This window comes from Andrena cerasifolii, chromosome 14 (assembly GCF_050908995.1).
Source record: "Andrena cerasifolii isolate SP2316 chromosome 14, iyAndCera1_principal, whole genome shotgun sequence".
NCBI classification, from domain to species: Eukaryota; Metazoa; Arthropoda; class Insecta; order Hymenoptera; family Andrenidae; genus Andrena; species Andrena cerasifolii.
This window is the reverse complement of record NC_135131.1, coordinates 4,869,782-4,888,243: the sequence shown is the minus strand read 5'-3', so window position 1 is coordinate 4,888,243 and position 18,462 is coordinate 4,869,782. Positions and strand designations below refer to the sequence as shown.

At 40.9% G+C, this 18,462-nt stretch overlaps 1 protein-coding gene across 1 annotated transcript in view; it reads left to right on the top strand.

The window, feature by feature from the left end:
- Positions 1-2,657: 2,657 nt before the first annotated feature.
- The window catches only part of LOC143376317 (neurotrimin), a 139,969-nt gene continuing 124,164 nt past the window's right edge, over positions 2,658-18,462 (top strand). The window contains exon 1 of the mRNA XM_076826482.1: positions 2,658-2,747. Within this exon, the coding sequence (XP_076682597.1) occupies positions 2,675-2,747 (73 nt within the window). The 5' untranslated portion in view covers positions 2,658-2,674. The remainder of the gene's footprint in view (positions 2,748-18,462) is intronic.

Here is an 18,462-nt window from a genome sequence, read left to right as displayed (position 1 = left end):
TCTTCGTTGATCACTTGCAATTCAATGTTCCATTCTTTCCAGGTGCCCTTGCAATTTCTAACGCAATGCACGTGAATGTGATCAGGCACACCCTCTCCTTTCACACGTGGTTGCAGCGCCTTCTGCAGCTAATGCCCCCGATTCCAGCGAGATGAAACAACAAATTGGCACGGTGCATTCGGTATAAACAACGCCATAAACGCTTCGGGGACGCGAGGAAGTTTTCCGAAGACGGGGCTGGGTCGAGGGGTGTCAGCGCTCTCGTATTGTTCGTTACACCCGGGCGTTCGATGATTTCAGGCCTTCACGGCCGATTAAGCCGCGGGAAGAGGCGAGCAAGAAGCGTTTTGCAAGTTGAATGCAAGTTTTCTATCCACGGCGGTAATTTGCGTTCGTTAATGTCCGTGGAACACTCGAAGTTTGCGGCGAATAAAAATTCGTGAAGCGGGGCGAGAGCTGAGCCCGCGCTTCCGTAGCCTTTAAACTGATAATTAATGACTGCGAAGGAAAACAGTCGGGCGATTCGGGGCAAATTGAAGGAAAATCTCGTTACGTATGCATGGAAAAACGAGGCGAATATGAAATCGTATCGTACCGGGCTTTACTATCTTTTGGTGACATCCTTTGTGTAACTGAGCGTGAACTGAATAGAGTCACGGTTATGGGACTGATTTTATTTGGGCTTCAACTGTTCGCATAGGTCGATTCGACGGTGAATTGTGTTTTGTGAGTTGGCATAAGTAACATAGCTGTAGCGCGTGGGGGGATGATGGGTGGTGCAGTGTGTGCTTTTTTATTTAAATAATGCATAATATTCAACAGTAAATTCGGCACATAATATTTTGAGAATTATACTCAGGGTGCACGGAATTTTTTATCGCTAATGGACAGTAGGGTGGAGCTTATTTTTGAACTATGAAAATATGATTCTACCATCCCAATGTGTTTCTTTTTATGTAAAAAACACTAGATTTACTACTCGGCTTCGCCCGAAATTTAGGTTCGGATTTTATAAAAAAAATTTGATTTATGTTTTTTGTGGAAATAGTCACATTCATCTGGATTAGCTAGGCATAATGAGCTGGGACACATTTCGTGACCCCAGAGTTTACCGTTCGAAAGTTTTTATGTTGTTATGTTTTTATAATTTTTTCCCTTATTTAATCTACGACTCTTATATTTTTTAAGTCGGCTCCAGATTTACACAGTGGAAATGATGAGGCGCCGACTTAAAAAATATAAGAGTCGTAGATTAAATAAGGGAAAAAATTATTTTTAACTTTTTAGTGCATTTTTATTATTTTGAAGCCTGTTTTAATTTTTTTACAGATTTACACAGTGCAAATGAGGCGCCGACTTAAAAAATATAAGAGTCGTAGATTGAATAAGGGAAAAATTATTGTTTACTTTTTAGCGCATTTTATTTTTTTTTAAAGTCAATTTTAATTTAAAATTTTTTTTTTATTTTATTCGACGAGAATTTATTCGAATTAATGCTCAACTCTGACCCTGTATAAGACTTCGGTTCATGTTAATACATACTTGATAATTCAAGTGACAGAAGAATTTCCAAAGACATCGAAGACTCTCAGGATCCTCAATTGAGGCTACCGAAGCTTCCGACACTTCCAAGACTTCAACGATTTACAAGAACGTTTTAGCCATTTAAAACCTTCAGCCTGTAATACCACCTAATCATTGAAAACGTTTAACACGCTCAATACCATCGACCATTAATGTTAAAAATATTATTCGTCATGTGTCGAGTAATGTTGACCCGGGTTAACTTTATTCGACGAATAAAGTTATGTTTTTGTATTCATCGAACGTTTCTAATTCTGCTTTAAGTTTCACTGTAATTTAAAAAAGAAACTTTATATTTTTCGACTTTAACTTTAACTTTATTCGACGTCGAACGCGCGGCAGAAAATAATTAGACGTCGAATAAATTTAAACTTAAAGTCACATTTAAAGCTGAGGTTGTAAAATTTATTCGACCCTGAATTTAAAACGCTCGACAAATAAAAAAGTGAACTTTACTTGCCAAATAAATTCCCGTCGAATAAAAAAAAATTATCTTTCTTCGTCAAATAATCTGCAGTTAAAGTAACTTTTATTTGCTCCGTTATTTAAATAATTTTCCACTTAGTTACTGCCCAACTCTGTCACGGAACACATCTGACGAGTCACTCGACCAGTCACCAACATTCAAAGAACTCCCACATCTCCCAAACAAAAGCCGCCTGTTATCAAATCTCCGGCGCGCGGTGAGCCGTCATTAATCCGTGCCGGCGACTCAATCAGGAAATTCCGTTGCCGTGTTTTTCCCCGCGATGAATCCGTCGCTAGGCCTCTGATGCAATTAACCTTTTAAGACTTCCGCCGTTCAGGACGCCGAGAGGTCAGTGGAAGGGATGGAGAGGAATATCGTTAAAGTAATTACCAGGGGTAATGTGATTAGCACGAAAGCGTTCGCACCGCCCTCGTGGCGCGAAGAGGCGTGTGTGCCCCCGCGCTGGGTCGACGGGAGCAATTGTAAACAGATATTTCGCGATACTTTCTTCGCGGGCCCCGCGGCCCGCAGGGCGCAGGCTCGGGCTGGTTGGCGGGTAAAGCGTCGGGAAGGCAGGCGTTCTCCAGTCAGTTGACGTAGCCGCGTCGTCCACGTAACAATATGCTCCCAGTTCTCGCGATCTCGGTTTTCTGCATCGCGACATGGGCATCGGCGCTCAACGACCCGTCACCAGGTAAAGCCGAGCAATCATTCGATCATCAACCCCCCCATTCCCCAGCGAGAACGCACGGTCCCTTCCCAGGGTTCACTCGCCCTGACGAGGATAACCCATTCCCCGCGAATCCGTCCATTTGCAATATTGCACATCTCGCGAGGCGGTGTTCGCCCGAAGTCGTGCCACCGAGGAAGCCACGGAGCACGTTTATGTACGGAGGGCTGTCCGGGTTTATGCCCAGTGTAACTGTGAAGTTTGAAGCGCGCGGTAAAGTTTACGCGGCCGTCAGCAGCGCGGTGCCGCGCGCGGCCAAACGCGTCAAGTCGTTTCGGCCCTTTGTCATCCTGTGCTTCGCCCGTAACTGCCCCCCCGGGGGGCGATCTCAATATCGCGATCGTAAACTGACCGCTGATTAGACGGGCTGTCGGGTACGAAACCTGGATGGTTTGGACGCTTGGCAGAAGCCGAGGATGGGTGGACGATAAGGTACCTATTTTCCGGTGTCTGTTTTTACGCGGACACTCCGAATACAATCATCCTCGCTGGTATTTAAGCGACAGGCATTTGGCTCTTCGTGTCTGTTGTTGCGATTTGGCATAGCCCTGTACTCACTGTAATCTCCAGTTTCACACCAATGAGCCAGTCCTTCTTAGGCATGCTGCCAAATTGTCTCTTCCTGTTCACTAATTCTCCAACTTTCCTGGGGAGGTTTTATTACCCCGCCAGTTACTGTTCTGATTCATTAATTATCACTCGGGAAGCTGACTCCGTCGGCGGGAAATCTCTAAGAATTCCCACGCGAGATATCGTGTTCTCCGTGTAATTTCTAGTTTCACTTCTCATGTAGTTTTGTCACTTTGTAATACATACCTATCCTGCACCGCTATTGCTAACACGGTTTAGCTTCAAGCAGCGTGTCCCTGTTTCTCTCTTGAATGCCGGCGAAATCTCCCCCGCCGTGGAGGGGGATTCGAAAAGCCGCGCGCCAGCGTTCTTTCACTTTTAAATTGCTTTACCGTTTCGCGGTTTCCAGGGGCAAAAAGAAAAGGGAACGCTCGTCTGTTGCGCGCGTGATAGCACTCGAGAGTGGCGATCGAAATCTTATCAGCCAGCCGGATCTCTTTAATCGCCACCCCCGTTTTACTGCTTCGTATATAGATGCATAAAATCCGCGTTAGCGCGAACCAGCGCACGAAGTCGACGTCGCGGGGTCGTGCTGTAAATTTCACCCCCCTTCGATGGAGGGCGATTGTACTGTTCGCGGAATTATCCCGGGTTTACTATTTTCGGTGATCGACCCCTCTTTCTTCTGTTCTAACGGGGCGACCGGGGAGGGAAGGGGTTCGTCAACCACGCTGCTCGAAGCAGTGCTCGGGCTTGTGTACAATCGCGTGGAGTAAATTAAACACTGGCATTGAGTAAGTGATATGTAACGAGTGATAGACGAGTTTAAAACATAGAGGAATTGTGGAATTTGGGAAATAGTAAGAGAAGACGTTTGATGTTGGGGGTGAAAACAATTGTGTGTTTAAGGGAGAATCATATTTTTTTGGGGGCTAAAAACATAGAAAATTGGGAACTTTTTTTTGAGAAACTAGCAATTTGATTTATCTGAAATTTGGATCATGGTTTTATACACCTTTGAAGATGTTGCAAAGTTTTTTTTATTAATTTTTAATAGGTAGTTTCTTAAAAAAAATCCAAAAATTTTGCTATTTTTTTAGCCTAAAAATAGGATTCTCGTATAAAAGTCCTAAAAGTAACTGATGTTTAAGATTTTTTTTTAAAAACCTTGGCTTATATTGGATTAAACTCTTTTGGAATATAAGGAGGCATCTTTAAACTTGTAGCATGTTTTTTTATGTCGATCCTCCTTATTATTTATTAATTATTGTGGAATCGTGTTAACCTCTTCGACGATGTTGGCGGTAGGTGTAGCACCTGTCACAGTCATCTGATTGAAAAACAAGAAAATTTTATTAAAGTTAAATAATTTACGCTGTGATTGGTCCACTTTAAAGAACAAAAAAATGAAAATTGAAAGAGTTATTGCATTTGAAAGAAAAAGTAAGTCCTTTACTTACACAAATTGTTGATATTATTCTTTATATCGGCCAAAAAGTATTATAAATAAAAACTAAAATTAAAATTTTAGGTCCAGTCCTAGCGTAAATAATTTAGCTTAAAGAAAATTTTCTTCTTTTTGCAATCAGATGGCTGCGACAGGTGCTACACCTGCCGTCAACATTTCATAATTAAATAACACAATTAATAATTAATAAATAATAAGAAGGATCGACATAAAAAAAACAATTCTACAAGTTTAAAGATGCCTCCTTATATCCCAAAAGAGTTTAACGCAATATTAACAATAGTTTTTTAAAAAAAAAATCATAAATTTCAGGGGCTGTTACACGAGAATCCCCCTTAATGAAGCAGCATCTCTATGTTCTGTAAATACCTTTAAGTTGGATATTATATTTAATATTACGCCGAATGATCCCCTTCGATTCTCCTCAGATTCTTATAAATTTAGTATTATTATAAGTTTAGTATTACACTTTTTCGATTAAAAATATCTCCAAGATGAAAATCTTTACTCCCCAGACTACTCTAAATACCTTCACCGTCTCCCAGCGCGACTGTTCAAGCTTTAAACTTAACCGGGAGAATTTAAATATACTCGAGCGTCCCTCATCAATTTCACCTTCAATCGCGCCCGACCATCCCTGCGCCACTTTACATCCCCCTTCACTTCTTACATCCATCCCTCGATGCTCAATTGAGCATTGATAGAAAAAGTGCCATAAATCACAGCACCGCGAGCTTCCGAGGACCTCTTTGAAACGAATGAACCTGATGCTAACGCGGCGTCCAACGTGCCGATTTATTGCGCAATCGCCGTCCCCAGTTCGTTACGTGCCTCTGCAGGGAGGGACGAGCTTAGAATCCCGTCGTGGTATATTCAAATGGAAACGCGCGAAGTCGGCATTGTGCCACCTGCGCTCTTTCTTTCTTTCACCCTTCCGCGGCGCGCAACCGCCCCCTCCCCCACCCCCATGCCTCTCCCTCTATCTCGTTGCACGCCGCACGAACCGTGGCAAGTATAAATTATCACGGCGGAAGTTAGTCCAACGAACTCTCCTTATCCTTTCGCGTGATAATAATTACTCTCTCTTTCTCGGCCGGTCGGGTGGAAATAGGTTCTTTAGTCGTCTGACGGGACACTTCGTAGATCGTGCTGGAGATCCCTCCTTTATTCGCGCTGCAACGATTATTTTCTACGTCCATCGGCGGGAGGGGGGAGGTGCAGTCGATGGCAGCGATTTGAACGATAAATTCGATGGCGACGATCGGGGCCGCGAGACGTCCGCTATTCCGAGAGAAAGGGGTTGCTCTGTTGCGCGGATTTTATTCATCCCCTTGGAAGATCGTCAAATTTGGCAACTTTGATCGCAGAGCTAGATTTTGAAAGAAATTCCCCTAGCATCTATTCTATAACAGGTATTATTCTCAGGCAAAGTGCAACTCGATGTGGACAATTAAAGCTACCCAGGGCACTTTGTCTGAGAATAATACATGCTACACGATGCATGCCAGAGGAATTTGCTTTAAAATCTAGTCCCGCGGTTAAAGTTACCCCATTCGACGACACTTCTTCGTATAAAAATAAATTGAACAAGTGCAACGAAATGCTTTCGTGGGTGTCGTCGTTTGAGAGCTTTCCGATGTTCGGGTCTTCAATGGGTCGTGAAAAATTGATTCCCCGGCTCCGATTTGGTTTTATACGCGTCCTATATAATTAGTTGAAATTCTTTTCCGCGAGGATTATTCGGCTGTGATTAATCTGGGTCATCGTACCAGCTTCTTGAAATTCATTTATAATACAGTAATATACTTCGTTCGTTTCACGTGACACATATATTCATGAGTTTCGCATAATAGGGGTCTTTTCTGTGTTTCGGAATAGCCTGTTATCTATAAATCGTAATTAATGTTCCTAGTTCCTAGGGAATTCTAGATAAAAATTTATTAATATATACGTGTAATAACGCGTCGATTCTAGTAAAGTGAAGAATATATTCTGTATAGGTAAACTAATAAACAGGGAGCGCAAAGTATTCACACTTTAGACATCGATTTCTTGCCAGACAGTTATGAACGACTGTACTCCAGTTGCTGGAAAGAGGTTCCTAGGTCTAGTAAATCCGAGATGAAATTCTCATTTATACAGGATGTCTACTGTTCCTTTGTTGACATTTTCTGCTATCACATAAAGCTTTCCTCAGTGGCGAGCGAAGTCGCCGAAATATGATCGCCACAAAAGGGGTATCGAGAAATGAAATAGGGGAACATCGTGAAAATCTGGTGGACCTAAATACTTAGCTCTAGACTTAAATAGTGCCTGAATACAGTCAGCCAAAAAGCACATACAACGATCATTTCCTTTCACGTCAAGAGCGCAGGCAATTTCCATTCATCTCCATTTTCTTTGTAAAGAAAAGTGCACACAATTTCCATTCATCTCCATTCTCTTTCTAAAGAAACGTGCAAACAATAACAAGAGCAGTTAAAGAAACATCGATTGAAAAGTCTATGCGTTCGCGAAACAACTTAAATGATAGTAAACCATCAAAGACTAACAAAGAGCACTCGTTTATCCGACCACAAACATTACTCCTATTTCATAAAAAAATCTAAATTGTTCATTATCCCACGACTTCGTAGTTCTAATAGTAAAAAAAAGAAAATTTAAGTAATAAAATAATTAGACAGGCAACCCGGAAATTCAGAAAATTATGCAACTTCGTGTGTGAAATAATTATCGAATTAAGGATTGGCGGTGGGGGTAACGTGAAAACTCTGGATTTTTCAATAATTATTTTTACGCACTTTTGTAGATATGAAAGAAAGACGCAACTTTCGCTGAAACTTATTTTCGATATCTCTCACCGTTCTCGAGATATTCCATAGAAAAGAAAATTCTGCATTATTCCAGGGGGTGATTTCACCCCCCAAAAACCGCGCTATGGTATCAACAAAAAATAGCTTTGTCTTACCCATGAGCTGCTCTACTCGCACGCATACTTTCATAATTTTCAGGTTGCCTAGCTTCCCTTGTAAGTCAAAAATAAAAGAAAAGGGTTGAATGCGCCAAGAAAGCACCACCTTTGAAAAACTTCACCCCCGACATATTAATAAAAATAACTCACCCATTAAGTACCTTTCACTCAGCTTAACCAGGACCCTCATCCTCAAATTCCCAAAGCCTCCACCCTCCGCAACCCCTAGAAGACCGTCGATTCTAAGGTTAGATCAGCTTCCGCGTGCTCCTCGCTAAATTGCACGGAATACAGTTACTGCGCTCGGAGCGTAGCCAAGGCGGTGGCGCATAATCATAAAATTGAAAGGATAATCGGAACAACAGCGAATGGTGGATGGTCGCGAATTAAGAGGCAGCTAGATACGGCCGCCATTATGCACACCTTGCGGTGTAAACGGCCGGGCTAATGACTTAGCGCCGAATTATCGCGCGTCGCTCGACGTCCCCGTAAATCTACCGTTCTGGCTTCTCCCTAATTGCGCGAACCTTATTACCCAAATTAGTTACGAATTTGCCTAACGCCCGTAAGAGGAAGCCGTTACGGCTGAAACGAACACAACAGGGAAAGAAGGGGCGGGTGGGACCTGCAACGGGGTCGTACGCTTTCCCGTCTCAGCTCGTTTCACTGCAGCCCCCTATGTCCCTCCTTTTTTTTTATCGTAGATCATCGTGTTTCGCTCTTTTTCTATCCTCCCTTCTTTTTTTTTTTATCAGCCGTGTTGCATTGGGAAGTAGCGATGAACGAGATTGATGAGCCTGCGATTCCTGGCGATTCCGGGCGGAAGCAAAAAAACCCCGTGGCGTCCTCGCGAATATTTTTATTAGACGAATGGCGACGACGGATAATCCAGATGAACGCGTCGTCGTGCATTATTCCAGCCGGGAGATTTCCCATCGGTGTTTACAATTGATACTCGTCCCCGTGGCGTTTGTAAAATTTCTATCCTCGGTTTTTGCCACGCTGCCGTGCTTTCCTTTCTTTCCTCCGCGCAGCTGCGGGTCTGACTCGGCTCGCAGCGTTACGGGGGCTGATTTTGTAATGCGGTGGCACGGTAGTGTGGAAGTGAGTGGTGAGTGTAAATACCACGCTTTTCGTTTCGTTTGCTTTCTGTAATCGTAACTCGCGACCCGTGATGCTTGTGCTGATGAGGGGAAATATGGTTACATATGTGAACAGAGAATCGCAGCCTGCACATTTTTCTTCTTCTTTTTATTTGTGTAAGAGGAACAGAGCGTTTTGTGGCTGTGCTTGAATTCGATAGTGCCTCTATATCTGGATAAGTGAGCTGAAACCCACGTTTCAAATAATTTGTATTTTTACTTTGCGTGACATGCACTGTGGGATTTATGAGAATTTGTTATTATCATGAAATTGAATGATAAATTTTCCAAGTACCCTATGTTAATATTTGATTAACCGGTTGTTAATATTTTCGTGATATTCCAAGCTAGCGAAGCAAGAACGCATTTTACAGGCATGATCAGTGGTAAAGCTCAATATTCGGTCGGCCAGTAAGTCTTGCCTACGGTTTAACGCGACACCTCGTTCGCGAATTGACATCGATATACCCGTCATGCCTTTCCAATCCTTCAAATGACGCCGCTGAAAGCCAAGGATGAAGCATTTAAATTAATTGCACCATCGATTCCACCGGGTGGACTGTCAGCGATTTGATTCGTTGATTACACACACCGACGGCCGCCGGTGTTTGAGTTATCGCGTATATTCCGAATTATTAGACGTCGGTCACCGTTGATCGACGGGAGGGTGCATATTTCATTAGGGTTGACGCAGCGCGTGCCGTTTTCCCGTTGTCCGCTCCTTCCCCTTCGTCCCCGCTGTTCTTCCGCGATGAAATTACAGCTGCGGCGTGCACACACTTTCTCTGTGCAGCCGCGCTTTCCGCACGAAGTAAATCAGGTTGGATGGAAACGCGGGATTACTTTGAAACAGGCTGGCCTATCCCTTTCATCTGATTTTTACCCATCTATGGGCGCATTACACATTAGGTTACTTTCTTCTGGCTTCCATTTTCATTCATTTATACTGTTACCTCTGCTAAAAGTAAATATACTACTACGAAGCAACAAGTATAAGATTTTATTCTGCTTTTGAAATTAAATATTACACTCGTGCATTTCTGAGTGCGAAGCAACTGCGCGTCAGTAATTAAATTTCTTTAAATAACTAGCATAAAAATTCGTCCAAAATGTAGCGTTCCAGAATGCACCTATCAACGAACGAAATATAATGTACAATAATTGGAAATATTTATTTCTGCAGTCTGAAATTTACCTACGCAGTACGCAGAATTTTCATATAAATGTGATTATTAAAACATTTTGATCAAGAGGTGCATATTTTGCAATAATATTTGCCTCGTGTTAATAATAAGACAGGTGATGTATTTGGTTTCAATTTCTTAATGGTCATAATATTATAATTTTGACTTTTTCAATGCAAGTAGTAGCACAGGTTATTCGACTAACAATATTTATCCCTGGAATAAATTTTCATTGCAAAATTTAGACACGGTGACAATTTTACGTGAAGCGCGGCATCTCTCCCTTAATTACCCTATGCACAATTCTCATCGCACTATCAATATTCAAATATTATTCGTCGAGAAGTGAGCTACACCTTTTTGGCATAATAGTTTCCTAGTATTAATAATAAGAGAGGTGATATTTTTAGTTTCAACATTTTAAGGGTAACAAATATTAAAATCTTGATTTTTTTCAATGCATGTTACTAGTTTTAATAATAACAGAGGCACAAGTGATAACGCGTTTAATATTAAAGCGATGCAATAAATATTTCCAGTACTGTATGGTATGTACATTAGGACGGAGGGATACTATATAGGCGAAAATTTGAATTGGAATTTCCAGTTGGCCTAGGCGTGGGATATTTTTGTCTTTTGATTGACCAAACACAACTCTAAAAAAAATTTGGAAAAGTATTCATGTCTGCGGGGTCCTTTTTCTCCTAAAAATGATTATATGATTATATGATTATATGATTATATGATTATATGATTATATGATTATATGATTATATGATTATATGATTATATGATTATATGATTATATGATTATATGATTATATGATTATATGATTATATGATTATATGATTATATGATTATATGATTATATGATTATATGATTATATGATTATATGATTATATGATTATATGATTATATGATTATATGATTATATGATTATATGATTATATGATTATATGATTATATGATTATATGATTATATGATTATATGATTATATGATTATATGATTATATGATTATATGATTATATGATTATATGATTATATGATTATATGATTATATGATCATTTTTAGGAGAAAAACGAACCTGTAGACATGAATATTTATCCATTTTTTTTTTACATTTGTGTTTGGTTAATCAAAAGACAACTATCCCGCACCCAGGCCAACTGAAAATTCAAATTTAAATTTTCCACTCCGCCCTAGTGTACATTCCCACCTCTGAATGGAGATCAGGGGACTCGAAACCGTATGAATGGTACACACGAATGAAACATGAGTTATGAGATCCTCGTTATTATCGTCTTCTGATCTTTCCTGTTCTCAGGCACGCCGTAGTCTACGGGCGGCAGTAATTAACCGTGGCACGTCTATGATTGGCAAACAGCGTGATATTTGCAGGGACGATTTTGCGTTTGATTGCACCTAATTCGCAAACAGGGGGCCACTGTCAGTCGACGCATCCCTGTTTGCACGCGCAATCGGTATTAAACCGGCAGTTCGCCACTTCGCGCTCACCCCGAAATCTCCCTGCGTGGAGAAGGGCGAATCCCGCGCAGATAAACAGGCGACAGTTGGCGAACGTACGCTATAACGCCCGTGGTCCGGTTAGACAAACGGAAGTGATTTTCGGTCTCGTTAAGGTGTCCCGTTGCAGCCTTCGTTTTTCATCGACGAAATGCTGGCCTGTTCCTTTTCATCTCGCTCGGAACGTGGAAAGCCATGGCTACCAATAATGGCTGTAAAGGAACTTTGTTCCCAGTAGTTACATAGCAGGGGTTTTAGTGTTCAAGTGATAAAAGTAATTATATTTTTCTTTCACTTTCCTAACATGTAGTAGCTACTATTTAGCTCTGCTACATGCGGAGCAATCATTAAGGGTGGAAATAAAGGAATTAATTTTCGCAAACAACCCTTCGAGTGACACCTACGAAAAAAATCAGGGGTAAAGAATTTTAAATCTGATATTAGGTTTTCTACTCATGTTTGACATATTCCTTTTTTTTTTACTCAGCTTATACAATTGTCATTCATGTTACTCATTCCTTGTTAACCGACTTCGAAAGGAGGGGGTTACTCAATTCGTCACGTATATTTCATTATGTATGTTCACGTATAACTACCGTATAGGTGCACCGATTTCGATGATTCTTTCTTTATTCGAAAGCTTATGAAGAGCCGGTGGTACCGTGTTACTTGTTATTTATTATTATCTAGATACTCTAGAATTACTTATCTAGAATTCCAGTTTTAATATATGTTCGCGCAGAGCTTTGTAACGCGCGGACCGATTTGAATGATTCTTTCGTTGTTGTAACAATAATTACTTAATTATAAATGTTTTTTAACCGACGTCAAACGAAGGCAACTAAAAATGAAAAAATAATAAACTTTTTAAAAAGAGTAAAAAACCGACATCAAAGGTGCGCTAAAAGGAATAAAATAATTTTTTTTAAGCCGGTGCCAAAATAGAAACAAAATTAAATCAATTCCTAAATCTTAATTATACTCCATTAGCACACTAACGGCCGGGAATTAGAGCTTTCCAAAATTTAGTGGGCGCCACGCGTGCAGCCGATTTAATTTTGTTTCTATTTTGTCACTGACTTAAAAAAAAAAATTATTTAATTCTTTTTCCCGCACCTTTGCTTGTAAAACACTTGATACTTTACAACTCCGTTGCCTCGTCGCGGCCCACCCTACGCGTGCGATTGAAACACATCGAATATTTCGATTACTTTCGTAGCTGCGACTTAGACCGTTCTGAATGCAAGCTCTCCGATTAATTAAAAGCCTCCGGAGCAGTTTTACGCTTTCATTTCGAAGGACTTAATGGATCGCGCAGGTGATGTCGTGTTACCCAATCGTAGTCCTTCATTTAACTTTCGAACTTTCCCCGGGCGGGGGGGGGGGGGATCAGATAAACCCCCTCAGACCGAGCCAGAAACCGTCCTAGACGATTCGGAGTGGGAGGGCCCGATATATGTACACGGTTTATCGCCACACATCGAAGCTAGCCTTGAAGTGCAATTAACAATTAGCCCGCCTCTAAAATGAATTTCTCGAGCTGGTCGCTCGTTACTGGGCCGCGTCACGGCTATACTTAAACTTCCAAAGCTAATGAGTTAAACGTACCGCCGATAAAATCCTGGGGCAACCTCTCGCTGGCCTCGCACCCGCGGCGACCTTATCAATCTCAGCTTCGCCCGGGACATCGAGATCGAGCTTCGTCGAATCTCCATTCGGCAGAGGATCGATTTTCTGCTCTCCTGAAAACGGATCCGGCGTCCAGCACGTGATGTACTAAATTTCAGGGGTACAGGGTGGTTCTGATAGAGCACCCTGCGGTCTGAACTTTGGGACAACTTTTTTGACCGATTCGTTCCGATCCACGGATTTCTTTTCCCGCTCGATCTAATTAGACTGGAAGCTTTTATTCGGGCTGATTCGGCTAGGCTGGAAGGTGTTAGTTTTACGTGCAGATGAGGAGCTTTCTTTTTAAGGGTTTTTTGTCGATTTGGTTGTGGCAGGAGAGTTTGGGGAATGCGTTAGATCGAAATGGAGGAAATGTGTGGGCCTGTTTTTTGTTGTAGTTGGTGCGTTCGAAGTGACAGCCTTTATTCTAATCGATTCAGTTGGGCTAGAAGCTCTTATCTTAATTGATCCAGTTAAACCTGGAGCTTCTATTCTAGTTAATCTAGTTGAGTCAGAAACTTTTATTCTAGTTGACTTAGTCGAATCTGAAGTCTTTGTCCTAGTTGGCCTGGTGAACATTCTGTTCTAGCTGAGCCATTGAATTAAAAGCTTTTGATCTAGTTGACCGAGCTAGAAGGTTTTTTTCAGCTTATTATTAGACTTGAGGTAACTAGTTGCATTCAATGTGACGTTCGAAGAATCCTGGACCTGAGTGGTCTGCGAAGTGTTTATTATTGAAAGTGCGCTCTTTTAAATTTAAAGTTCGAAGTGTAAAAAGGGATATCTACGATATAAGATTTATAGTGGTCTATTAAGCTGTTCCTCCATTCCTATCACTGAATAGATCCATCTAAATAGATTCATCTGTATCGACTAAATAGATCCTTTTCATGCGATTTCTTGTTCAGTAGGCATACACGTGGAAGTGTACGGCATGCAATCGTTACACTTTGACATTTCACGGCGGATAATAAAAGCAAGGATACATATTAGCTTTGTGAGACGCATGATTAAGCCTTTAAATATTGCGCCAGTTCCGTGTGCAGAAATAGAAGGTGCATGTGATTAAATCTTTCCAGGCGATCTGTTTTCGCGATATTGCGAAAACGTTGCACATCTATGGGACCTCTCCCAACAAATTATTACAGAAACTCGTTATCTGGGGAAATGAGAAAGTAATATGAGGCATGCTTTTGCATCGTTTTTAGATCTGAAAGGGTTGTACTTTCATATTTAAGTATTGAAAGATGAATTCCAGGTACTTGAATTCAAGAATTCCAGAGGGCTGAGTATGTACTTGAATTCTAAAATACTAGAATGCTAGGTACTTGAATTCTAAAATACTAGAATGCTAGATACTGGAATTCGAGAATACTAGAATTCCGGGTATTTGAATTCAAGAAGTCTAGAATGCTGAGTACTTGAATGTTAGAGTATTAGAATGCTAGCTAAGTACTTGAATTCTAGAATTCTATATTGCTAGGTACTTGAATTCTAGAATTCTATATTGCTAGGTACTTGAATTCTAGAATTCTATATTGCTAGGTACTTGAATTCAAGAATTCTAGAAGGCTGAGTACTCGAATTCTAAAATACTAGAATGCTAGATACTTGAATTTTAAAATACTAAAATACTAGGTACTCGAATTCAAGAATACCAGAACACTAGGTACTAGAATTCTAGAATACTCGAATAATCTAATACTCGGGTGCTCGAGTACTCGAATACTAGAATAGTGGAATACTTGAATAATCGAATATTCGAATGCTCGAGTGCTCGAATACTAGAATAGTGGAATACTTGAATAATCGAATATTCGAATGCTCGAGTGCTCGAATACTAGAATAGTGGAATACTTGAATGATCGAATATTCGAATATTCGAGTACTGGAATACTGGAATACTGGAATACTGGAATATCAGAATACTAGAATACGCGACTATCAGAACACTAGACCACTAGAGCACTGTAATAATATGACACTAGAACGCCAGAAACCTACTTAGTATATTATAACAGTAGAATATTAAAATACAAAAATCCTACAATACCAAAATGGTAGAAATGCCAAATACTAAATACTACCGTACTCGAACGGCACAGCACTTGCCAAATTCTAAGAAACATCCCCTGCAGGACTCTAAAGTTTGTCGTATTGTGAGAAGTTCCGCCGAAATTTCACTCGAATTCAACGAACAGTTACGCGAGTCGTTTTCGCGCGGCAGAAACGGAATTGTTAAACTACGTTTCCGTGGCCGGCGCGGGTGTGGGTGCGTGTACGTGAACCCGGTTGCATGTCTGGCCACGAGAATGCAGCCAGACACCTACGGAACGATACGATCTCGCGACGGGGTTGAATGGGACACACAGGGCAACGTGAATTATGGCGATGCTTTGACTTTCCCGATGCGAATTCCGCTAACGACCTTTTAACTCGTATCTGCCCTTCTTTCTTCTTTCTCCGCCGTTCGCGATAACCGCTACTCGATTCCTCCCACCCCTTTGAACTTTGTTCGACAGTTGCTGCTGGTTGACGGGGCGGCGATCGAATCGCGATTAAATTTGTTACCGCCAGCGTAACGCGCGCCCTCCCCGATGAAATAATATCCAAAGAGATGGTCGAAATGCATGCGACGCACAGGCGTGTCACGATTGCGTTCAAGGTTTCACAATTAAATTCTACAATTGAACTCATTGCGCGCGTATAAGCGCGCTTCGCGAATTCTTCAGCTCGCGTGAAAGGATTCTTCTTTCACAATTTCGGTCGCCTCGAAAACGAAACCCTCGCTTAAAAGATTGTTACAATTTCGATCAATTTTTCCACGAGGAATTGTCCCATTTCACGTTGGAAGATTATAAAGGTAAATTTTACATGATTGACTTACACAGAGAAAGTAAATTGCTTATTTTTGTCCATTTTTTCAGAGCACTACGTGCCACTAAATTCTTTGATTTATTCTGTAAATTGCCTGTTATTTCTTGGAGTGTTCCGCGGACCTGAATAATTGCGAAATTTTTTGCACTGTTTCGAAAGAGAAGCAGATACTTATAATCAATAGCAATAGTAAAATATTTGAAGTGATCCAGGCTCAGGCACGTATGTACTTCCCACAGACATTATTGTCTCTGGAAATATTATTTCGCATAAAGTCATCATAACGTACAAAGTTAAACACAAGGGAGCTTGAGCGACGTTTCAAGAAGGATATTTACTTACAGACATCTCATAAACGCTCATCGGTGAGTGAATGTTCTTATCCTCTTCCAAGCCAATCCACACACTCTACATGAAGAAATAAGTCGAATATATGAGAAAAATTTTTTTCACTTGTGGCTCTGATTTAGAGAATATTCCTCGAGTACGTGTGCACGTAACTTGTCGTTTACAAATAGCATTAATACCTCGCGTAATGTTGATTCCTTATCAATAATATCTGCTGTTATCCATCTCTGTCCACTTAGGGTGGGTTTATAAATGAAAATAAGACATAAGGCCTCAAATGAAAAAATTGTGTTCTATATTTTCCAATTATTTTTTTTCATGTAGAATCACCCTCTCCCCAGTTGTATCATCGGTACTGAGACACCCTGTCCTTGCTGGTGCTAAGAGTTTCTGCAGTGATACTGAGAGTTTAATTTTATTTCAACACCTTTCGTTAAAGAATCTTATTAATATAATTCGTGATTACACTGGTGTTCATAATTATTAGGATAACTGTTGTATTTGCATAAAATATTTTCTTCGTGAATATTTGCTTCGAGTTCATACCGATTCATCAGTCTGCCAGGATCCGAGTTAGCTATTATTTGTTATTATTATTAACTAGCATTAGCTATTATTATTAATATACTTGCAACGAGGCAATATAATTGCAGTTATTGTTGATATTTGCTGTTTCTCAGGATTGTAAATTAATTCTCTGGGCATAAATAGAAATACATATGTAAGGTGTTATTTATATACTTTTATGCAGTTACATTTTAATCTGCACTCAGGATCTTTCCACTGGAGGTACCTACTTTTGTGTCACACCTTTCTTACTGCTGCTACATCTACCAACTGAATCTATCCCAAATAGCATTCGTGAGACACAGAAATTTCTCCCGTGACAGATCCTTACATTCAATCATATTCAACGATGATTGCTATCAAACTTCGTAGATTTAAGGGTCCACACCTATATGTTTAATACATTTGCTACTATACAGAGCACATATACGTCCTATTGTACCTTGGACCCAGACAAAACATATTGTATTGCCCTTTCATTGCGTGTCAAGAATATATCCCTTTCATTCTTGCACCCCTTTCATCGAAATAGATATCAGTCGAGTCGTCGAAGGTTAAATTACACCATTTGTCCAATACCACCTGGAATACACCAATTCCTCCGCCCTCACATTTTCTCCGACTTCTAAACAATACTATCATCCACACTCGATCATTTTAGCAAACTACCTCTAAAAAAATCTACAAAAAATTTCCCCTAAAAAAATCACTACATATATTAGCTGAATCGAAGAGTCCTTGTAGAAAACACTGTAAGTGCTAAAATTAAAAAAGAGGAAATTATTTTTCATTGAAAAATATAATACTATACTATACTAAGACTATACTATAGAATTTGATTTTTGACTCTTCGATTGTGCCCAATTGCCTGAAACTCTAAATACTAAACTCCGTGAAAAAGGCTGGGCGGTTCACTGACGTTCGGTGCACTAAAACATTCCGAAATCTTGTTAACCAATTTATCCCTTCACGTGCCCGTACTTTGATTCCACCACCGCGACGAGCGTTTCCACCGCGGTGCCGCACGCACCTCCGCAATATTCGCGTCCGTCGAATTCGTTCTATTTTCGTTTCGTGCTTTTTCCCCCCGTCTCGCTTTATTCTTTTTTCTCTAATTGTCACGCAAGACATGCAGTCATTGCACGCGTGCGAGCACGTGCTCTTTGTCTCACGATCGACGAACCCCGGGGCGAAATTGAATCGCGCCCCTCGCCCGAACACTTATTCCGCGTTGACGGCGCCCGCATTGCCGTGCATGCGCCGAAACAAATTACATTTTATTTCACGTGAACCTCGGTCGAAATCCCGTCCCTCCATGCCCCCGCCCCCTCTTCGAGGGTAGCGCGGCCTCTCCA